Consider the following 24,857-nt stretch of genomic DNA (forward strand, 5'->3'; position numbering starts at 1 on the left):
TCACTGCTCCAAAGCCACAGCCAGCCGGTAGGAGCATATTCTCCTTCTTCACTGGATCAGATGAACCAAAGCCTTCTGCACCCGCTCCTGCTCCTACTAGTGCAAAGCAGCAAGAAACAGAGGGGCTGTTTCATCTGCCCTCCTTCTTTTCCAGTGGTCCAACTGCTGACAAGAGCGTACCTCAAAAAAGTACTAGCTTTAGCTTTTTCAATTTGACATCCTTTTTGGATGAAAAGCCACAAACTACTCCAGGACAGGAGGTTAATACAAAACCACCTAAACCAGCGAACTCTAAGCCATATATGACACAAAGTATTTCCAGTGATTCTGGTATCAAAATTGCCAGTTGTGCCAGCCAGCAAGATGCAGACAATAAAAAAGAAGTTGATGATATTATTGCAGCAGTGACTGGCAAACAAACGTTTAATAAAGTCACCGTGAGAGAAAATAGATCAGAAATGCTGACAGTGAAAAATGCAGAAAATGTTGCCGAGGTAGATAAAGAGAGTGACTTTAAAAAGCCTCCCCAGACTGATGACACCACTGGAATTGGTTTGGATGCTTCTGGTCCTTGCCCTCAGGCTCCCAATGTGCAGAAGCATTCTCAGGATGAGCAGACTGTTTCCTTAGGGGCAGAAGATGACACTCTGGGTAGCACAGGGAAGATGGACAATGAATTTACAATTGATAAAGAAGAGCCATATTCTTCAAAAGAACAAGCTTCTGAAAATCAAGATTATAGTACAGACTTAGATGCTAAAATGGATTCAGTGATTATGAATGACTCAAATATTACAAGTGACGTAAAAAATGAAGTAGCCTCTGAAGAAGTATGTGCACAACATGAGTTGCTGGAACATAAATTACCCAAACAAACTCCTGGTGACAGGTTACAACAGGCACAAGAGTCGCACTCTCTTCCTAAAACGCCAGAGGCATCTAATTTGCAAAACAAACCTAAAGAATCTGAGGGTGATAAATCGGTACTGGATTCTTCAGTTGAAATGTTCTCAAGCTTCATGACAAAAATGAAACCTCCTAAAACGTTGTCTGGTTTCTTTTCTCAACCGCAAGCTCCTGCACCTCCTACTGCACAGAAGAAAAGCTCCTCCTTCTTTGGTTTCTCATCCCTCCCAAGTGGCCCAGCACCAGCATTCACAAATGATCTCTTTGGCATCTTCAAAGGTCCAAAAGAATCTCCAAAAGAGATGCCTCCACAATCCACCCCTAAACCTCAAAGCAGCAAAATGAAAGATGTCATTGGGTCCGTTCCAGCTAAAGACTCTAAGAAGACAGAAGATAGCGTTACAACCAGAGAGCCTGAAATAGATATGTCAAGCTCTCTGAAGCAGGAGATATTGCCTGTCTCAGTAGAAGAGAACTTCACAAAAGAATCTCCCATGAAAACGGAAAATGAAGAAAACAGGAATGCAGAAACATGTAAAGAGGAACCTCTGAGGATCACTCCAGAAGCAGTGGTCTCTGGTGAAAGTCAAGTCCCGGAGGCTCTGCAGCTGGTTAGTGATGCACAGCCCTCTGAGATGATAGATGCTGAACCATGCCAGTCTGATTTCAGTAGTGTGGTCAGTACAGAGCAGGCTGAGGCCACTGACCAGAATGAGGTAAGTCCATGCCAAGTAGACGTGTCTTCACATGTAACAGAGGAACAGGATGCTTCTACAGACAAAGCAGTTGTTGACTCCCTTCAGACTGGCTCTAGTGGTGGGCTTGAACTGGAAATTGAAGCCCCGGTTGATGGGACAGTCACAGACCTTTCCCAATCAAATAAGAGTGCTGCAGTTGAATCAGAGCCTGCTGTTCCAGGGGATCAGGCTAATGCTGGCATTGACCAGCCAGGCATGATCAGTAGTGTTGGCAGAGAACCCACAGCTCCAGCTGATGAGTCCAGTGTTCAACACCTTCAGCTGGATGAACAAGAAAAAAGTGAGGTAGAGCTGCAAACTGCTGGACAAGAAAAGAATCTGTCAGTTAATGAGGTACCTGAGGAAGGAAGTTCTTCTGAATGTGAGTTGAAGAAACAGGGTAAGCCTAGTAATGTTCCTACAGATGCAAACAGCAGTAAATCAGTCTTTGAAATACCAAGCATGCCCAGTTTGCCAAAATTCAGCTTTATGTCATCTGCTGATACTGGAAAGCCATTTGGGTCTTTCTTCTCTCAGCAGCCACCTTCTGTTAATAAAGCAGGGGCAGAGCAGGGCCTCATGTCCAGCTTTAAGAAACTTTCTTCGACTCTCTTTGAAGGAGGCAGTGAAGAAAAGGTGAGTAAGCCGGAGAGTGCCCAAGGAGCAGTGTTTGGGAAAAAGCTAGATTTCTCCTTTCCCTGGCAAAAAGATAACAAGGAGACCTCTGCCAAAAGGGAACCACATGTACCACCACAGGCTTTGTCAAAACCAGATGACAAGGTGTTAAGAACAGTCAGTTCAGATGAAAACTCAAAATCTGCAGTCTCAGATCAACTGACTGATGCAAATATAGAAGTAAATTCGTCTTCAAAGCAGCCTGACATTGTAGACAATGAACTTTCTGAAGAACCATCTGGTGCAAGCACTGTTGATGATGCATCCAACAAAGAGCTGGGAGAGAAGTTTGATAAAGAGCCCGAAGATCAGCAGAACGTGATTTCCAGCGAATTACAGAAAGATCAGGCAGATGAGTATGCACCAGAGCAGCCTGAACTGAAGGAAACTGAGCTTGATTCAGCTCCTAATGGAGCTGTGCTTCATCCTAGCACGCAGCCTGCAGACCTGAATAGCGTGGAACAACTGAAAGAGAAAAGGCTAGTTATAAATGAGGCATAATAAATGGTTTCAACTGATTGACCATTTATAATGCAACACTGCAGCAGTAGATGTTAGCCTTGGTGTCTGATGTTAGTAGCTCAGTCCCATCTGTATTTAAGTGTTTTTAGTATCACTGATAGCTGTCACAGAGGATGTGGTAAACCACTATCACTAGTAATGCACAAACCCTTATACTGTTTTCTCCACTTTCTCCACTCTTTTTTCTGTAAGTGTTGATTGGATTTCCCATGTTCTTGCACTGTGTCCCGCTGAATGAAATGCTTTTAGTGCTAATTTCATTAGCCTGTCAGAAATTTAGTTCTTTGTGTGTTAATTCTGCTGCATACAATTCATTTTGCTTTCTTGTTTAGTGATAATTATGTTGTGTTTGCTAAGAAAAATCAACACTAGATAAGGTATTGAAAGGAATGACCTTGTTATTTTCAAACTGCAAAGTAAAAACTTAATTTTAGAGAAAAACTTATCTTACTGCTAACATATTATAGAACTAAATAGATTCATTTCACATTACTGATGCTTCTAAAACATTTTCAGAGATATCAGTGAAGGTATTCTAATGTTTGCTCTTCCTAAAATCTCTGCAAAAGTTATTTCATGCAGTTAGGGAAGCTAATAAAGGGAAGTATCAGTATTTCATGAAGCTGTATTCAGATCTGTGTATGTGTCAAGTTGAAATTGCCATCAAAATTTGAACTGGAGACTTGTATCACCCACAGATGTGCATTTAGTAAGTGGAAGTAGTTCTGTCTCTGATCTAACAATTGCTGAACTGCACTCCTCAAACTTCCCATCTGGCTTCCAATTCTCCTTACTGTACAAGTGAGAGGAACATCAGTGCTGCTTAATTCTTGGATAGAAGTATTTAGTGTGGCTGAGCCATAGTTTTCCTGACTGCATGAGAAATTTAGAAATTTCCATCAACTGTAATTTGTGTGAGGATTCTGGGCATTCAGTTCTGGAAGTGGTGTCTTGACTCATAGAGATCACGCCCCTTTGGTGGTGGTGTGTTTTGTTTTGTTTTGTTTTTCATAAATGAAATTGTTGAGAGAGCTTTATTAATGTGAGATATGCAGCATCCTTTTGTGAACAACTGCTCTCCCTGTTTTTGTAAAAGGCTTTTTAAGTTTGATGGTTTTAACCTTAATCTTGACTTCAATGTATTTTATTATAATTATATAAATATAAACAAAGGTAACTTCTTATTAACAACCTAAATGGTCATGGTAAAGCTGCAGTGAAACTGTAGAAGTCAAACACTTCCACTCTGAATTCCCACGTTTCCATTTTTATTCCTCTCTGGCTATTAGAATATCTTCACTGGCAGTGTCTAGCAGATGTAGGGTGGGGAAGTGAACAATTGGTGCCAGGCAGATGTTTGTAACTCCATATCATACATAATCTATGTGGTGGTAGGCTGTGTATTTCTATTGCCTACCCAAGTTTTGAAGTTCAGAAGACTAGACCTAGTTCAGGGGGCATCATTGCTAGGTATGACTTCGTAACATATCTTTTTAGTATATTTACTATCCCATGCAGGTTTTTAGATGTGTAAATTGCTTTTCATTTTTTCAAAGTTATTGCTTTATCTGACGGACTTTCTTATTCTCTCATAGTCCTGCTGGCAGTAGTAGATATGGCTCCTCTTGTAATGTCAGCCAGGGGAGCTCTCACCTGAGCGAGCTGGACCATTCCCATGAAAGTGCCCATGGCTCTGAGCAAGATGACGATCACCAGGAAAGAGAGTCAAATCATTCCTACCGCAGTTCGGGCAGCTACCAGAAAGATGGCCAGACATGGCTCAGGGAGCAGGAGGAGCCTCGTGGCAAAGGAGGGGAGGAGAAGGTCTGTGAGACAGAGGAGAAGCATAAAGATCATTCTGCAGCTAAGTTACCTCTGGAACTTGACAAGCCCAAGGATGTTGATGCAAGAGCCCAAGTGAGGTAGGTGAAGTGCTCTATTCCTGAGATCTTTTCATCTGATTCAAACAGGATTCGTCCCTGTTGTTTCCTGGTGCAAATTATATACATTGTTCTTAAAGTGGCCTTTTACAGCTAGTTTGGTGTTGCTGCTCTGTGAAACATTTTTGTGTGTAGAACCAGTAATTTATGAGACATTGACTAAACTTAAACTATATTTTCAATGAACCTGTTAATCCGTTGAAACTTAACTGCTGTATTTTCTGTTTCTTGTTTGATAAATGTAGTTTAGCCCAAATATAGCTGCTTTTATTGCTCATGTGTGATCAGGCTTATGCATGAGCAACCATCTACTGACTGTTGGAGCTTCATTCATTCTCTTCCTGTGTAGTAAGCTATGACAGCTACAGTTACTGTTTATGTAGTTGCAGGTTGTAGACTTACCTCGTGAATTGACATGTTGCTCTAATTCACGATGGCAGCTTTTCTTGTCCTTGCACTTGGACTTTACAAGCTGTTGAAAGTATTGAAGACAGTCCTCAGAAGCATTCCAGCTAAGTTTCAGGAGTAATGCTCTGGATTTCATACAGGTTTTACAGGAATTTCAAATTCCACCACTTAGGTTTTTCTGTCTTTTCTTGAAGTAGTTAAATCATTGAAGCCCTTAGTGTGGATATGGTTATATTTTCATTAGCATGGAGGATTATTTTCATCTGGTTAAGATGGATGGATCAGTTAGATTCACGGAAAGATGTCTGCCTAGTCTTTGGGGATTACAGTATAGAGTGTACTGATACACTGGTGTCATTGTGCTTATGTGAAAGAATTAACCACAGCAGTTCATGTGTAGGCAACTCTTACACTAAAGATATAAAAAAGGAAAACAAGACTAGCAAGAGTGTTAATCTGTTCTTAAACTCTGACTCACTTTCCTCTTCTCATTACAGAGTCTTGTCCCAGAATGGCTGGCCTATATTTGCTTACATGGAGGGTTATTCACGTAGTCTATTCCAAGCTAATTTAGGCATCTAGTTTTGATATTACCGCATCACTGGCTCCCCTTCTTTCCACCGTGGTAACACTTTCCTGTCTCCATAGAATACACAGGGAACTTAGCTCTGAATCTCTGAATCTTGATCTCTGGATTTGCACCTGAGCTAGATGTGCAGCATGGATGCTTGTTGCTATCAGCTATTGCAGAAACTGTGCCTGGTGCATCTCAGGATGATTGACACCTCAACAGCATACAAAGGAAGGGATACAATCAAGGGCCCAATGTATCACGAGGATGGAGTATGAAATGTGTTGTGTAGCACAGAGGTGAAGCTTTGCTGCTAGATACCTGTGCCCTCTTGAAAAGCTGTGCGAAAAAGCAGAGTGAGAAAGGCACAGTGATTAGGAAAAACACACCTGAGCCCTGTTGCCAGCCTTTCCACTGAAAAGAAGCTGTAAATTCTTAGCAGTAGGAGTGAGAAGAGGCAGTGTTAAAAAGGGACCTGCAACAGGCATGAGGATGGAAAGTCTCATTTGTCTGGTTCTTTGTATGCAGTTATGATACCACTGTGCTGAAGTGGCTTGATCAGGAATCTTGGACAGTGTTCTTGATGATCCGACTGATGAGTTCTTTCTCCTGGAGCTATTTTTAATAATGAAAATATTTTAAACTAAGCTTTTATCTATGTGGATTTTCCACCAAAAGACTAGGATTGTACCCTAGCTTACATTTTTCAGCTCATCAGTTTCCAAGATAGTTCTTGCACATGAGAAAATCTCTGCTTTAGTTTCTCACTTAACATAACACGTGCAGGGCTATGTTTGCAAGGAGTTTGTTGGTTACTGCAGCTTCCAGAGCTGAAGCTGTGATTGCAGAATGTAATGCTGAATCTTTATGTTACATATGAGTGTTTGCCATAGTGATTTTCTGTTTCTTGTTCTTAAGCTACCACGGTGACAACGAACCACCACCATTTTCTCCAGCAAGAGCCCATTGGATTCGAGCCATTAGCAAAGTTCGGCTGCAGCTTCAAGAGGTAGGATGGAAAAATGCTTCCCTTCTTCTCTGTGTTTCCTGGGTTTTAGATCTGTGGCTGAAGGTTTAATTTCTTTTTCCAATTACAGTTCTGATGTGTTGCAGATAAAAAAAAAAAACAATCCAAAATACTGTATAGGACTGCAGCTTGTTCTGATGGCCTTAGAGCTATCTAATTCTACCAAACATTTTGGACACTATTTTTTGGAACTAGAGATAAATTATGAGAAAAGATGCAGAAGCGGGGAACATAGCTAAAAATTTGTATACGGTAATCAAAAAAGGTTTGGAACTAGATGGTTTGTGTTGAACTGTTAAAAATGAAGACTTTTTCTCAAGGCAACTTGGGGATAGCTTGTTAGCTTAGTAGGAGTTATCTGTATTATTTGTCGTGTGAAAATGTTCCTTGGGAAGTTTTACATCAAATATTTTTATATATACTAATTGAAAGTGGGTGTATAATAAGTCTCTTGGTATTTCCAGCTCATGAAAGTAAGATTTAAAAATAAATAATCTTGATTTGGGAAGTCAAAAGGAAAAGGTTGCGACATTTTCTTCAACAGTATAAACAGTGTTGTTTTTAGAAAACAGCAATTAATCCCCCCAAAGTTTGTTTTTTTTTTTTTTATTACAAATCTTTTCTTTCTGTGGGCCTACAGACACATAAAAGCAAACCATATGGTGTGTTGATGTTCTATAGATGATAAAATATTGCCTATTACCAATATAAGTACAAAGTGCAGAGCTAATATATTTCATTTAGAAGTACTACTTTCTTATATAACTTTTTTTAAATTTTTTTTTTTAAGAAAGAATTTTACAGTATCTATTGATCAGTGGCAGAACTTTTCTTTCTCTGCTGGATCTGCTGCAAATATTTGTGAAGACAAGGTTTTTGTCTGAAAGGCATCCAAAGTGCCATAGCAGAAATGTCTTTTCTCTTGGCTTATCTGGATTGTAAATTATTTCCAAGCTAACAACTACTGTGTTACTTCACTTTTGAGCAGAATTAATTTAGGTCAAAACTATCAGTGTGACACTGAAATGGAAGACTACCATTAGCATCCAAGAAGATAGGAAACTTCCATTTTTGTTCTGTAGCATGCACAAGCAAAAGAGTTTAGTTCTGTACCTATGGAGAAGAAGACGTGCACAAGCATACTAGAAAGGACAAGATGTTCATTGATGCCTCTGCCTAGATATCTTCTTGTCTGAGAGAGTACAAGGACCATGAGGTGATTCAGTGTTAATTAAAACTTCAGATTAATGTATTCTGATTCAGTATTTCTGCTGAATTTTTAAAGTAAGACTTCTTTGAAATGATTGTTAACAGAAACACCACTTTAGTGTTTCTAAACTGGTGGTTTTGTGACAGCAAAATGTCACAATTCACTTTGAGTTAACCACTGCTAACTTTTGATCCAAACTTTCCTTAAAACAAAAATCTTAAGCGGTGGAGTATTCCAGCAGGCTGTTCAGGCTTTAGCTGTCTTTATTGTGCTTTTCCTAACCTTTGCTGTAGATCTCTCTTGCCCCACAGAAATCCATTTCTCTTGAGTAGGACAAGCGGTAAAGTGCAGAACTGATTCCCTTCCTCTCTCTGTTGCTAAGAGAGAACCAAGCCCCACTCACTCTTCTCATATTTGCCAAGGTACCCTTTTAGCCTTTTCATTGTCAGTTTTTATAGTCACTTTTTAATCAGCACTTATCTTTTTTCATTCTTTTCTTCTTTCTGAAGTAGTGTCCAAAGTTGAATGTGGAAATCCAGCTGAGAGAGTGCACACGTGCACTACAGAGCACGGAAGACTTTGTTCTCCGAGGCTGTGATCCTGATACCCCAAGATATCAGGTGTCTTGCTGTGGTGGTGCCTTTTTGTCTCAGGCTGACACTGCTGATCCATGGTTATCCATTCTTTCCGGAGCTGAGGTCCCTTCTGATGAAGGGCTTTATCAGTCGTTCCCTGGCCTATATTTGTGTTGGATTAGATCTGTATATGGATTTGCACTTGTTCTCACAGAATTGTTTTTTTTCACTCATTAAGCACATTTCTGTCTGTCTCTTTGTAATCTGTTATGCCTACAAATCTTTCAAGTCATTTGTGAGAAGTTATGTAGTACTGAAGCTGCCAGGCTGTGCACTACCAGAACTGCTGGAGGGTCCCTACTTGATGCATTCTTTGAGTTTGTCTACCCTGAATATAATTTTTCCAGTGTGTTTCAGGCTGTTTTAGCAGTTTCATTAAGACTTCAGGGTATGAAACTTTCTCTTCTCTTCTCATACCCCTAAGACTAATTTACCTTGTTATAGAAGGAAGTTAAATGCATTTGACACAGTTCTACTTTTGATGAAACTATGCTCCCTGTTATTTCTCTCCTTTTTATGTTATAGATGATTCGCAAATGATTTGCCTGTTTGTTCCAGTCTTTAATTCCCAGGAGGAAAAAAAAAAAAGTTTTGTAATTATAATTTCTTAATAATTATGTAGGTCCCCCTATTCCTATTTCTTAAGCATAAATGCTTCGTGTGCCCTTTCCCCATCTTTAGGTGCACTACCTGTTTTTCAAGTTCGCAGTGCTTTGTGGATTGGCAGCGTTGGTGTTACACCCTAGTATCTGAGGATGAAGATTTATCAGGGCCAGCTGACTCAGAAATAATTACATGCATTTGTTTTTCTTTACAACATTATCTTTCATAACTTGCTAAGCTAACTAAACTTATTTTAAAAACACAAACAAAAACCCAACAACATTTAATTTTGCTAGCTACCTGACTGCAGTTGTCCCTGTCAGTGAAAACCAGAAGCAATTAAGGCATCAAATGTTCCAGGCATCTTAATGCCACCTGATGATAGCTCTCCTTTCCTATGAATAGTAGGCATTGTTTTTTGGTCATACTGTGTGTTCACTGCTAGGTTTTTAATTTTGTGCTTTGGCCTTCTGATTTCTTCCCTCCATGTTCATGCTCATCCTTACAAACCCTATCAGAAAGATATCTGTACTTTAAGGTCCAAGCCCTCTGAAGAGCTTGCAATGGGTTGGAACTGGTTTCTCAATGCACCTCCTTTTCTGCTTCTTCACTTGAGACAGCTGGTGATTTATGCCTGTTAATGCTGTTTTGTTAACTGCTAAACAGCTTCCTGATCTCGTCGCCCTTCAAGCCTGTTTCTCATGAGCTCTACCGATTTTCTGATTTTTTTTTTTTTTTTTTTTTTTAGTTTGTGGTTTTGAAACTAGACAGTGGTTATCTAGTGTGCCTCACTCATTTCTTTCCAAGGCATCAGGAAAGCTGTCACAGTTTTCTCAGATACATTTGCATCCCCAACTCATTTCTCTGTCGTTTTCTAGAAGAGCTTCTCTGCTAGTTGCTTTCTGCAGGTTCTGCATCATCAGCTTATTTCTATGTCTTGTTTGAAAGTCAGTGTTACCAATACAGTCTATCCAGATGGGTATTGGGATTTTAAAACTCCCTGTGATAGTAGTCTAATGTCTCAGGTGATTCTGTTGGTAGCTAGGAAAGGTCTTGCCTCATTTATCTGAGCACCATATTAACGTTTTTCCATCTTCTGTCATTACCTAGAAGCTTTAAAGAGGACTGTCTTCCTCTTTTGTTCCAGCCCTTACAGCTGCTGCTTAAGTCCTTCATGTTCAAAGCAGTGCCTCCAGCTCTTTTCCATGTTTCCTTTCCTCAGTCCATGATATTATTTCGTATTAGTACTTGTGGAGCTCCAGTTCGCTGATCCGAACTATTGGATTCCTCTGGCATAGGCTACTGAAACGGTTCTTAATGCTCTTAATTGTTAATTATCTGGCTGAAATTTGAAAAAAAGACACCCAATAAGTTTCCATATGTGATGCGATTATAAATCTCCTGAGCAATTGAGCCTCCTACCTGAGAAGAGATTAATATTCATGTGAATAATATGCATACATCCCACAGCACCATGAGTCAGAGAAATGTAGTATTTTAATTAAGACTTGACAGTTACAAAATGGCTCAGAAATTTGTAACTATGCTTGTTAAAAAAGCTTTGTGGTAGCATGCATAGTTTCTTTTTCTTATTTTCTGCTGCTCTTTCTGTGTTTGTGAAGAGGAAAATTAATTATGCCAAAATCAACCTAGGACATTCAGCCCTGAGAGGAATGACTCAATAATTCTCACCTTCACACTTAGAACTTTGTCTACAAAGAGGGATTAATTGATAGCTCGTCTGCTTCAGTCCTTCTGTGGGAGCTTTTTTTTCAGAAGAACAACAAACACATGGCTATTGCATTTTCAATTTGCAGCTCTCCTTAACTGAAATAGCCCTCAGCTAGGGATGTGGCTGGGTGATTTTTAAACAAATTTGACTGAGTTTTGTATAATACTGAAGAACTGGCTCACTGGAGAAAAGGAAAAATTCAGAGAAATTATCATATTGCATCTCAAGAAAATCTTTCAGCATTTAAAGGTATTACAAGAGTGTGTGGGGCCTGGAATTTTATGCACTTAAACAGATTCTATGTATTGGGGGAAAGAGTCTTCTGTAACACTTTTCTCTTTTATGTCAGAAAGTTAAATACATCGGTATACTTGCTTTTTTTTTTTTTTTTGTTTCAAAACCAATGTCATTGTAGCAGTGTTCACTCTTTGGCTTTTCTTTTTATAGATGCCATTTTGTACCAATTATTTTGATTTTAATCTCAGATGTTGCCTGTTAAATGTCAATAGTCTGTTCTTGTTGATGGCTGTGTAACCAGATCACATACCGAGGTGGCAGATGTAGTTCATGACATCGTTCTGGAATATGATGAGCACCCAGAGCAGGGGATTACTGGTCTCACTTTTAAAAGCCCTGGTCCAGGGAGGATGTCATATCAGTGGTTTTGAAGTGCGAAGCCCTATTTTTATTTTGACAAAGAAAGGTTTTATTGCAAACTGTTCTCCTCTTATGTGAGGTGCCCTGAAGAGTCCATTCTGGACTTCACTGCCTGCATATAAATGCGGGCCCTCCAAGCAGTACAACTGGTACTGCACAGTGGCTCATGGAGGATGTACCTGCTTTGAGCCAGTCACCAAGACACCAGAAACCCTTTGTGCCTCTCAGGAGCGGTGCAGTCCATGCAGTAGTTTACTTTCGACATTTCACATCCCTTAAGCTTTGTTGCCAAGGTGTCTTTTTATCAGTCCCGTGAAGATGAGTAAGCTCAGCATTTTGAAAGCCTCCCACACAGTGACAAAGAAGCAAACTGAAGCACTATGTACTCTTTCAGAAAGTTACCAGAAACTTCTCTTTATGCAGAGAAACGACATCTCCACTTAGACGTCTTCCTTTTTTTTTTTTACCTGTGGTATTTATAAAGGTTATCTTTAGCTTTCAGCTATATCAACGTTGATGATCAAATGTCTCCGGGATCAGGGCTGGTGGGGTTCTGGAGAGCACCCTCGTGCGTAGGAGGTCTCTGTCCCTGCTCCAGAGAGGAGCTGGTAAGGCATGAGTGCGAGGGTCGCTGCCAGCTGTAGTACAGGCTGATGCTGGGTGGCAGTTCTTGCAGTGGAAAATGCTTTATGCATACCTTATCTATAAAATGCGTATGTGGCTTTCTTAGGGAAAGTGCAACCAGAATTATTTATAAAGCATTTAAATACAAAAGGAGTGGAGACCTGCTGTCATCTTCCCTTGTTGTGTCGTGATCTTACGGGTGGCTTCTGACTTCACGAATTGGCAGGTCTTGTGGGATTCCCCAAAGCCCCTCATTGGCTTTTCCAAGGCAGCTTTTAGTGTGAGGAGATGCCCTGGTACTTGAACAACCTGTGTCTGCTGTCTCGTGGCTGCATCTCTTTGAGGGAAGGTTTGGCTGACGTGCTCTGCTCAGAGGAGGGAAGCATTCTTTCATCTCCAAACATCTCAGATAAGATACTTGCATATCTACATCTGTTTGGGCTAAAATGTTTATCATTACCAAGATTCTCTGAGACCTACTAGCATTTTTCCATGCTTTACATCAAATGTTATGGTATAGCAATTGTCATCATTTGTGTGCACACACAAGGAAATAGTCTTGTACCATCATTAATGCAGCTGTTCTGATTTTCAGCAGATTTTCGATAACCTTATCTCCAGTGGGAAAAATCAGAAGGCTTTCCCCTTTTTACAGTACCTATGCTAAAATTAAGAGAAATGCATCTCTTGTGCAGCAACATGCTGGTCAGAAATGCTTTTCATGATGACCAGAGCAGCTAGAAGCCTATTTGATTGCTAACCAGATTTTCTTTGATTTTCTGTAAGCATATCAGTGCAGTAATGCTCCAATTCCATTCATTTCTGCTAAAAACCAATTTCAGTGTTGAAGGTCTGCATTCCCTGGCACATGGGATATCTGTCCCCTTCAGTGAAAACTAAGTTCCCAGTTGCTGGCTACAGGGGGAAAAAAAAACAAACACAAACTTGGGAATCTTTCTTAAAGCTGTAGCAGATGTTTGAAGAGTGGATAGGAGTGCATAGTTACCTGTCCTGGCACACTATTTTACTTTTTCCATTGCAAGCCTCCCGTGGGCTTATGAGACCTGGGGATACTCTCCATGAGAAGGTAAAAATACAAAGCCAAAAAATCCTGACGTGTTGTTTCTTTTCCTAATTTGTAGTACTATTCAGGACTATAGCTTCACTTTTCTAGTTTTATATTGTAAACTCTGCACATCTAGAGCTCAAAATAATTATCAAGTCTTTAAATGAGAATTGAAGTGCATTTTACTTCTTTTCCAATGTCTATTCCATTGATTTCCTTAACAAGAAAGGGAAGGCTGTCTGTGCAGCATCTAGGATATAGATTACAAGCACAGGATGTTCCACAGCCAGGCACATCTCACTTTGTTCCATCACTATGTGTTAAGCTCGAGTAACCAGGTGTGGTTGAACTGTATGGTCCTGTTCTGTGACTTGTAAGGTCACACTGACACATGCAAGTACTGGGATGTACATGAATAGTTTGCTGGTAGATCTCATTTTTTGATTTGAAATAAATCAAAAATAAAGTCAGTCATGAGTGACTGACTTCTGGAGTGAAGCTGGATGGAAGTGGCTGGGCCTTTTGCATGGGATACTTCTGTGTATTTTTGCTTGTTTGTTTCATTTTTAGGAGCTAGATTTTTTAGTTCTGGCTTTTTGAGATTGACTGGGATGTGACCTGGGAAGGGAAACCCCTCTGCAGAGGAGCCATCAGCTTAAGTTAGAATATATCTGGAATAAGGGAATGGGGGAAACAACTGGCTCCTGGCCTAAACTGGCCAGTACAGAGATTTTAACCTAGATTTTCCCCATTATACAAAGTGCACTGACTGCTAAGCTGCAGCTCTTATCTAGGTATTGCCTCTTCCGTCCTCTCCCTTCCCTGTTTAGATATTTCAGACCTGAGATACTCTCCCTTAGACATTCATCACGATCTTGTGAAACAGGGATGGATTCTGACGAGCTGATGTTTTCTGGAGGAAAAGATTCCTTATTCACCTTCCTCCCTTCCACTGGAATTGTGCTGCTGCTGACCAGAGAGTCAGATGTGGGTGGCAGTGTGGGTAAATGACCTTATGTCTCACACTGTTCCTAGGTTCCCAATTAACAGTGTGCACAGAAATGCTGCCTTTTTGTCTTTTATCATTTCTCTCAACCTGGTCACAGCAATTTCTGTGTTTGTCTGCAGAAGTGGCTTGTGTGTCGTAGACTGAAGAAACTATCCAATGTGCACAAAGCACCTCAGAACTGGGATGAACTATGGTAAATGTTTTTCCCCTCCCTGCTGCTGTTCATGTTTGTATCAATACTTCTTCAAATACCTTGTCCATATACTTTCCCAGGACTTGCTGCGGCAGTTGTGTGAAGCTTTGAGGAATAATTGGAACCCAAATCTGTTTGGAGAGCAGACCAAGTCCTCTTAACAGTGTATCATCATCAATAGAAGAGTACTAAAAGTGTTAGAACTGAGGCAGCCATTGCCATCTTATGCAAAATCCCCTTCTTTGTGCTTTGCTTTGGGCACGTAATGGCAGAAGGAATTGCAGCAGCATGCTTTGTTGACGAGGGTTTGTATCTGCTGTGGAGTGTGGCATGGAAACCTACCGTGTCCTGACCACCTCCACGTGCACTTGCACGTGGTGCTAAGTGGAAATTGAGATAGATCTAGCATTGGAGTAAGTCAGTTCCTCCTGCTCAGAATAGGGGTGCAATGGGAGAGGTGGGTGGGGAGACTCCTACCTGCCACATACGCAGCTCTTAAAAATAGCATTGGCTGTTGGGAGAGCCAGACTTCACACTCTTATTTTTAAGGCTCTGCGTGGGCGGAGGGGATATTTCCCAGTGTTGTGTATTACTGAGACAATCTGTACAAGAAATGCTGCTCTGGAGAAATAGCAGTGTGCTTTGGCTTACAAAGCACAGGACTTGGGGAGGGGATGAGCTGAACAGCACTGTCTGAGCACATCTTAAGTGAAACATTATTAGTGCAATATTAGCAAATGTTTTGAATAGTATCATAACTCCATAGAAAAAGGAAGTAGAACAGAAGATGGGTTTAGTACATGACCATTTCGTTGTAGTTTTCCTTTCACTTCTGTCTTATTTTCCAACCTGTGTGGTTATACAACTTGTTTAGATGCAGAGCAGGGTTGCTCTGCATGCTTCTGAGCTGATTTTTGGAGTTGTGTAAGGGCTGTTGTGATTGGCATTGTCTAGTGCTCTGCATCTGGATTTAAGTAAATGACTGCTTTTCTCTTTCCTTTGTATTGTTAAAAAAAATGGCATCTGGAGGTCAGAATGCTGTGTGTAATTCTTAGTGTTATGCCTGAAGGCAGCAGGATTCCAGTTCTGGTTTTAAGTAGTATATAAAATGGAGTATCTTTAAAAAAAAAAAAAAATGTTTGCACATTTTAATGTCAATGATTTACTGAATTCAGGCTGCTTGAAGGTCTTGTGATACAGCAAATAATTTCAGTCCATTGGAAAGTAGTTTTCCAGATGATACGAGAACTTTCTCTGCATCCAGGACTCTTAGCATGCAAACAGGCTTTTTAGGCTGTGTCACGGCCACCAGCAAAGTGTCTGCTGTTTGCTTATTGTTCAGAGTCTGAACAAATTATGACTTTGTGGAGTGGGACTTTGACGTCCCTGGCAGTGCTCAAGGCCAGGCTGGATGGGTTTTGAGCAACCTGGTGTGGTGGGAGGTGTCCCTGCCCATGGCAGGAGGTTGGAATTAGGCCGTCTTTCTGGTCCCTTACAACCCAAACCATGCTGTGGTTCTATTTCCATACTATTTCTAAGATGATGCCACACAGGAAACCTGCAAATGATTTGGATAAGCTGTGGGAGAGGGGACACTGGGGCAGTCCTCGGAGGGGAGATGCTGAGGATGTGAGCTGAGGCCAGGCAAGTACGGCTCAGTTAGCTGAGCAGACTGGAAGCTTAGAGCAGATGTTGCTGCCATGTACTAATAGAGCAGGGGAGTAAATATTGGCAAGTTTTGCAGCTATTTAAGCTAAAGGTTAATGTTAGTGCAAGAACAGAAGGGTATAAGCTGGTTATGAACAAACCCAGGCTAGAAATCAGAAAGTGATATTTCTAATTGTTAGTGAACAGCTTCCAAATGGGTTTCTTTGCCCTTTCTGTTTCTAATTAATCTAAAAATGGGTCTGTTTATGAAAGCTATTATATGACAGTCGCCTGTGGGAGCAAAGAATGGGAATTCATCATCTAGGAAGCCTCTAAGTAGGCTGTGAGAAATGTCCGTGGAACCGCAGCCTCCGTAACTGTTTTTTGTAGTGTGACCTCCCTGTGTTCACACTGCCCACCTGCCTGCCTTTGCTGCCGAGCTCTGCTGTTTTGCAGGACCCTGCGGGCTTCGGAGCACAACCAGAGGTGTGTGGGAGAGGTATTTGCTACGTAGATACTGAAGTAAAATTGCCAAAATCATATTGCAGTCCCTCTTGGATGGTGACTTTTCGATACACTTGTGCAGAAAACATTAAGGATCCAAGACAGCGTGAGGGGTTTCTTGAAGAACGGTGTGTATCAGTGATTCATGCTTGGTAATGAACCTGTCAGAGCTATAATTTTGTTTTCTGACAAATGATCAAGTTGTAACAGTTTCAGAAAATATGGTGTAGTGTATAAACAGTTTTGTTCTTAAAGAGATTTAAAAAATTTCCCATGAGATTTCAGTTGCTTATTTAGAGGGTAAATTGCAATTGAACACATACTCATTAAAAGTTTCTAAAAGCTAACACAAGGAAATTATCTTTTTTAGGAGAGCCTGAAAAGCAGCAGAGAATATTAAGGCAACATTAAGTCTGCAATACAAACTAAAAAGGAAATAATAGAGCTATCCAGCTAGAAGGAAATTCAGATTTAACCGTGAGCTGATTTATCTTTTTAGATGCACCTTGGACATTGCTATAAGTATAATTCACTTATTCGTGTATGTAACCAAAATAGAGATTACTTTATGTAAAAGATCAGTTTTATTTTAGCCATGTTTCCATCTGTTTTTTATTTTTGTTAATGAGTCAATATTCACCTTGTCTTTTAAGATAGCACACACATTTTGAGACACTGTTGTTGAGAAACTGAGAATGCTAAATTTTGCTGCAAATTATTTAAATTTTTTCTATTTTTATTCAGCATATCATGTTAGTATAGCAGGTTGAAATGCATGCATGTGTTTTCGTGATATCTCAAAAACAGGGTACGTGAAGGATCCAGTTTTGTCTACACACATCTATAGATTGTCTGGCGTATTCACTCTGAATTTTGTTATGCCTTGTTTTAGGAAACATAATTTAAAGCAAGTACAGCATCTTTATATTTGTGTGACATGGATACATGTTGCTCATTCTAATTAAGTCACTCTATTTTTAGCTGACAGTAGTAATAACTAGTTAGTATAAAACTATGTACAGCTACTGGAATCATCCTTTTCTCATCCTGTGTTTGAATCTGCTTCTCTTCGGCTCCAGTGGAGGTGGTGTGGCTTCAGTGGTCTGAGACAGAGCAGAGTCAGCTACAGGAATGCTCCCCCTATCCCCTCTGCTCAGGATTTGGGTGTGTTTTGGTCAAAATGTGGTTGTCCCTCCCATCACAGACTTGACAAAGTGGTTAATTGGCTGCTCAGTCATTTAACTTTGCTTTACATAGCTGACCTAAACCTGGCTTGTGGTGCAGTTTTTATCCCCTTGCAGAGGCTTGCTAAATCCAGTTATTTTCACTTTTTTGCACTGAATTTCTTCCCCTTTCTCATGACTGGGTTTCTAGACCAACATTCCGCTTTGTAGAACCTGTCAAATGCCTTTACTGGAGGTGTGAAAGCTGTGTCTGGGCTTATTAATACCAGTGTGATTGCTGGGGTCAGCTTTGTCAGAGCCAGTGTGACAGTGTCCCTTTTTCTTGTTCAGTGCACACACTAACAGTGTCCTTAGAGACTGACTGAGGCATATATGTGGTTCATAACAAGTATTTATGGAGCATTTTGGTTCATTAATCAACTGCTGTCTTCTGCGGGGAATATAAATGTATAAAATTATTCCTACCTAGAGAGAAAGGAATATTATTTTAGCCAGCAGTCATTAAGGCGAAGGTGGTGTAGTGAAAAGCTTTATTCCATGCTTACTGAAAGTTGGTACATCTGTAGCAAATGAGGGAGAAAGTGCAGGTAGAGAAAGCAATCTGTGTCAGCAGAGGTAGCTGGTTATTTCTCTGTGTTACTAGTTATTATTCTTCTGCCAGACCGTTGTTATGTGAGGCTGAACAAGCCATGTTATGGTGGCCTTGGAGGAGGGTTTTCCTATTGCTTCTCCCTGTGACCCATTGCTTGATTTCTGGTTATTTGACTTAAGATGCTGGAAATGAGACATCACAGCAATAACTGAAGTAGCTGTAAGCCAGGCTCCATAGTATTTGAGGGGCTCCAAATTTAAGTAATCTGAAAAATCTGGCTTTGGGTATCTTGAGGTGGCTGTCCAAATGGCACAGGTCTTGACCTGATTATGTCCTCATTCTTTACTTGCAGTGGGGACTTGTAAACTTTACAGAAATAATATGAAAACACCAAATGTTTAAATTACTTGAATAATATGGTGATGTGTGCAGTGAACGCTCCTTAAGCCACTGCATGTAACAGTGGTTGTTATTGTAGAACATAGCTACAATGCAATAAATAATACCTATGGTCATGCACTGAGCAATGCAAAGGAAACAAAGAGCTTCCTGCTCAGAGAGCAGTAGGACACCCTCTCTTCTTGCTGAGAAAGGGCTTTACCTCCAACCGGAGAAGGAATAGTCTTTTAAATACACACAAAGTGCTACCCTGTAGGATAACGTTGTGTATAGCAAAATAAAGTAATAATAAAAATCTGGATCCTGAAATAATGTGGGAAGAAAAAATAAGTGCTTTTTTCAGCCCTTTGTAATAGTGGAACCTTTATCCAGAGCGAGAAAATCAACTCTGAGCAATTTGAGGGATACACAACTACTTTGTCCTGAGGGCATGCAGTAGGAGATGGGCAGAGTATCATGTCCTGACAGTGCTGATTTAGGCTGGACGAAAAGAGGATATCTGGATCCTGAAAAAGAATTGGGTGCTGGAGGTGTTGGCTGCAATGTTTACTGCAGAGAAAGATCTGAATTCCAGTAGCCAAATCCTTATGTTTTGGACCTACATTTTGCAGAATGCACAAGTGGTTTTGTCTGAGGCCACTTCTCTCTTTTCACTGTCAAGCTCAGGTAGGGTTTTGCAGGGCTCTGCAGTGTTTGAACTGAGCTGCAATGCGGTGGGCAGCTGGGTTGTCACGCAGACCATCTGTGGGGAATAACACACCTTCCTCTTCTGTCACTGCTCCCAAAAGGGTGATAGTGCTCAGCTGACACCAGGGTCTTTAAATAGCCTGCCAAGGTGACATGCAAAGTTAGGACACAGGTGTCTGCTAGCTGGTATGTGTATTACCGTGTAATTTTCTACCTGAGACAAGTTGTGGAATGATATAAGTAATGAGCAATAAACATCAGACCTGGTCAGTACATGAGGAGATTAATTAGACCATCCATTTTCCTCTAAAGCATCCCTGAAAAGTGCATGTGCTCCTGCTTGTTAAAAGCTTCTGGGCTGGAGATTTTGTAGCTTCCCTAGACAATCTCTGCTTGCTTACGATTAAAAGCTTTTCCAGATGTCTAACCTAGCTTTCCACTGTTGCACATTAAACCTGTTGTGTCTTTATCTGCATTTACGATATAAATGTTGACTGGTTTACATCCCTTTTCTGTGCCCCAGCTGGTTCATGTCTGAAGTCTGTTATGTTTACCTGAGGTCTATATTTCAAATTATCTGCAACTTTTCCTTCCCAGGTTTCTCGATCAAAAAAGCAATTACAGCTCAGAGTATAATTCCAGGTTTTTCCACCTCCAGCACATCTGAGCTCAGATGCCTGTGCTTTTTAGTTATGTTGATTATTTAATTAGGTATGCAATTAAGGCATTGATTGTAATTTTCCAATTTCATGAGTATCAAATCCTTATGTTATGGATGCCATTAGGAGGAAGAGAGATGTAATTTGAAGGAGGAAGCAGCAGAGGGAGAGTTTTCTCTGCTATAAATGCTTCCTCACTGCCTGTTGACCTGAGGTATTCGGGCTGACTGATTTAAAAGCAAGTTTAATTGTTGTTTCTGGAATGGGAGCAGCTAGTTGGTAAAATTTTCGAGTCAGCTAGGTTGTAGAAGGTAATGTGGAAGATTTGCTGTGAATCCATCTTCTGCTTCTACTTTTTGATTAAAAATGGAGAGTGACAATTCAGCTTGAGAAAAGCTTCATCACTTATGGGTGGGCAGCCAAAACCCGGGACAAGAGCCCTGGAGGCATTTGTTTGTTTTCAGGAGAACATTTAAGAAAGCTTTTAGTATCTGTCGTTGCTGGGGCACAAGGAGACAAGATGTTAACCTGAGCCTGCCACCTGAATCAGCTTTGCTTTTATAATCTGACTCTGAAGGCTGGTGTGGGCTGTGATGAGTGGGGTGCTAGTGTCTGAGCAGCAGCTCCTGCAAGGAGTGTGGTGTCTGGGAAATAAGGCTGGTTTGTGCCCTGGGGTGCCTGGAACCTACTGGATGAGAATAAAACAGCCTTTTTTTTTTTTTTTTTTTTTTTTTTTTGTGAAGCACTGGGTTTCAGAGCTGATAGCTTTTAGCTTTGTTTCCCAAAAGCCAAGAGTGTGTAAATTCTCAGAGCAGTTTTTGGTGTGGCAGCAGCAGCCTCAGAGGAAGGAGGTGGGAGGACTCCTTGCAGGCAGCTCTGAGGTCTCCTCTCAATCCCTGCGTGGTAAAGATTGGCCTAAAGTGAGGAGCATGAGGATTCATCACCCTGCAAAAGCATTAGTGCTATTTTAACTCCAGGTTTTTCATTTACCTTACAAAAATCTCACTCCTTGAATCTTGCTCTGTGCTTAGCCTTGGAAATATCCTTCATCATTCCCAGGGTTGAGCAGACATCCTTACATTCAAATAAATGTTGTCACATGGAGTATTGTCCTCTTTAGTACAAAGTTAACAAGTCAGTCAGTGATTTGGGCTCACCTGTTTACAGCAGATGGACTTGCATTGCCTGTCCTTGGAAGGTAAACAGGCCCGGTACATCTGATCTTCAGCAGTTTTTTAATGTACCAGTGCTACTCTTTTTGTCTTTCTGTAAAGCAAATAATTCACCTTCTTTTATGGAAGAAAAACGCCTTTTAAAAAGGGGGAGTTCTGGGGGCTTTGAGGAAGAACACGTGCCCTTCCTTTTTCTTCAGGTGGTTGAGGGCTAATCTCTGGCCAGTAACAGTTTCTGGGATGTTCTGTACTGTAGGTGGAACCTGTGCCTCTGTTTCCTCCCAAGCTTGCAGGTTGCTTTTGCACCTTACCTCCCCTCTTTCCTAGGAGGAAAAGAAAGAATCTGTGCTTTGTGCAACACCTTACTTGAACAAACTTGTTCTTTTGTCTGAAGGCAACGTCCTAAATGGATGAATGTTGGATGAATGTGGTCTGGAGCTGTCAGGTGGCTGTAATGAGAGAAATGGCATTGACATGATAGCTTTAAATGCCTTGGAATATACCATCTCCTCCAGCCTACGGTCTGAGCAGCACTGCTTATGTTGTGGTGATGCACAGCTCCTCAAAGCAGGGTATTCACTGGGGATGGCTGTCAAACAGCAGAAAGTCGCTGCTTTTTCATTAGCACTTCAGTCTTTAGACTGCAGATTGATTTTGATCTTTGTGTGGCTTTGAAGAAGATAATAAATAGCATGTTTTCACTGCAGAATCAATTGATGATAGATATTACACTGTGTATTTGAACTTCTAAGGGCCAATGCAGCTCTGAACCCAAACTACCTTACTGAAAACTCTGTCTTCAGGGAGATGCAAGAAGCAGTTTCATTTGGGACAGATGGTTCTTTTTGTTTGCTTCAATGGGAGGAAAATAATTTATTTTAGAGAGCTCTTGGGTCAGAGATGTCTGAGTCCATTTGTGAGATGAATTAAACCTGAGTGTGAGTTGGGCAGAATTTATCCCTGCTGTTCCATTCAGGCTGTCTCCATTGATTTTTCATTCTTCTCTGTTTCTTCTCTTTATGTAATATCTTATCAGTTAATTTACTTTGTTCCCCCAGTTTTGTATTTCCTTAGGAGCCAGGGCACTCCAAGTGTTCTTGCTTGTTTTCCTGCAGGGAGAAAGGGGTGTGAGTGTGTAGGAGAGGGAGGAGCAGGACCTGTGCTTGAAGTGTCCTCTTTTTTCTTTGGTTAATCCACTCGTGCTCGTGGAGGAATTGCTTACTTACACAATTTTATCAGTAATTCAGTACTTTACAGGAAGTTAGAATCAAATAGAAAGATAACGAGGATTAAAAAAGAAGAAAGGGTAATGTATACCTCACAGACATCAAAGCATTTGGCCTATATAGCTGAGCCTGGTTTTATCAGTTTTAATAACTCCCTGCTGGCTCAACCTAAAATTAAAATCTGTTGGCGAATTAAAAAATCACAGTACGAAGTATTTAAATTTTTAAGTGGAAGTTTATTTCTCTTGTAGAAGGCAAATAACTCAGTGCTCTGAGCCTTAAGGTAAAGCACACTTTCTCATTGGCTTTTCATTAGACGTGATTCGTGTCCTAATTGCAAATTATCTTCGCTATTTCCATAAATGAAGCATTCCTGACAAACAGCACCTGTGTCAAACTCCTTTGTGTTAGGTAAGAGATTTTAAATGTTTGAAAGGTACTATCTTCCTAGCTGCCGAGAGCCACCTGTATTTTGTCTGTTCATAGCCTCATTCTCCTCCTCTCCTTGTGAGGCATGGGGAGGACCATGACATTTTCCAACACTTCATTGCTCATGACCTCTATTAATGATGTCTCCTGTCTCCTGTCTACTGAATCTTGCTCACTCTTTTCATGTTATTTGTCTGGACCTGTTCCTAAAAGGCATTCATGGGAGTATTGGGGTTTTCTGTGGTAGTGCTTGGAAATCTGCACAGGCTTTCAGGGTCTCGAGCGATGGGTGGAGTTTTGTGTTTGGCCCCAGTGCATTTTTGACTTGGATGTGCTAGTGCATCGATGACTGCAGGGACAGGCAAAGACCATGGAAAGAAGAGATACAAAGGGGCAGCGATGGCAGTGTGACAATGGCTCTGCTTGTAGTCAGATCATTGGAAAAAGTAGGGCAAATGAAAGCCTACGATGCTATGCAATAGGTAATCCAGGTGCTATAGACAGTTAATGCCAATGTTAACTGAGTGTTGTCTGACTTTATTTTTTTTTTAAAACTATTAGTGCAAATGAGACCCCTGAAAAGTCCTTTTTTTTTTTTTTTTTCTTTTTTTGTCTTATGTACAGTACAGCAGTTTGAAGATATTAAGTGCCACGCAAATCCTGAATTGCATTTTTATTTTCTCACTTGGGCAGTCTTCATCATTATGTGGATGCATTTGATATGGAGCTTCAGCTCTGAGCTGAAGTGCTGTAATTGGTGAGTTTAGTAGCAATCATTTCTTTTGGAACTCGGTGCCCTTGGTTGGGTAAGAGCCTTATCCTGGCGGGGTGCAAGCATATAATGAGAACCTTGGGGTCAGGCTCTTAAAGGCATTTAAAGCTAAAGCACCTCTGAAACTCTGACCTGTGGTCCCTGGCCTTGCAGCACGGGAAAGAGCAAAAAAAGGGAGGATTCTCTAGGGGATAGAGGATATCAGTGAACTCCAGCCTCACATGGGCTCTGAAACGAGGTCGGTGACTTGGTGTCTGTGCCTGGCTGCAAGGGGCAGTGCTGTGTCTGCACCTGGAAAATGCAGAAGGGCATTTAGCAAGGTTCATTGCTGTTGCTGTTAAGACCCAAGTATTGCGCACCGTGGCGTTAGTCTGCCTGTGTGCAAAACTTGTGCTTGTGTCCATCAGATAAATAAGCAGATGGAGACACCAGCCTGGCTGTTGTCAGCTGATTCTTCCAGATGCCGTGAGAATATCCCACGCGGTGAGGGCAAGGCTTGGAGCACAGTGATGCTTGTAAGAGGAAATGGTGAATGAAAGTTGGTATTGGCATAGGTAAGAGATCTGGTGCGTGATGGAGAGGAACAAATCTCATTTTAAGCACGGCTGGCTCACAAGGAGGTGGGAGGTATTTGAGCAGATGGGAAGATAGTGGCATTTCCACAGCTAAGTCATAGAGGCCTCTTCAGAATCCTACCCCACACTGCAAAAAGACTTTGTTTTGAAAGATGCGGGGATTTGTCCTCGATCAAAGCAGGAAATGCACGCAGCTCCCTTATAGCACCTTCGGTGCGAAAGGCACAGGAGAGAAACAGCATTTGGGAAGGAGGTGCTTGTGCTGGGTACACAAAGAAGGGGGACCTACTGACAGGATGCAGGGAGCATTTGTCAGAAGGGGGATGTGAGTGTGGACCAACTGGCCAGGAAGATTTTTTTTTAGCAGTGGTGCGTTGGATGCCTTTGGGACAGCTTGTGGGGCAAATAAGCACTTCTTAATTAAGCACTTCTTATGGGATCAGTGCCTGCTGCTGCTCACTTCCTAGGGAAGAAGTGTCAGTACAACGTGAGTGGA

General features: G+C 41.1%; 1 protein-coding gene across 1 annotated transcript in view; it reads left to right on the plus strand.

Moving 5' to 3' along the window:
* LOC311221114 (protein unc-13 homolog B-like) overlaps window positions 1–24,857 on the plus strand; it is a gene marked incomplete at its 5' end in the record, with an annotated part of 215,635 nt that overhangs the window by 74,132 nt on the left and 116,646 nt on the right. Inside the window, 2 exons of the mRNA XM_084304904.1 lie at window positions 4,436–4,762; window positions 6,678–6,768. Of these exons, the coding sequence (XP_084161030.1) occupies window positions 4,436–4,762; window positions 6,678–6,768 (418 nt within the window). The remainder of the gene's footprint in view (window positions 1–4,435; window positions 4,763–6,677; window positions 6,769–24,857) is intronic.

This window comes from Netta rufina (genome assembly GCF_964035555.1).
Source record: "Netta rufina genome assembly, chromosome: Z".
Lineage (NCBI taxonomy): Eukaryota > Metazoa > Chordata > Aves > Anseriformes > Anatidae > Netta > Netta rufina.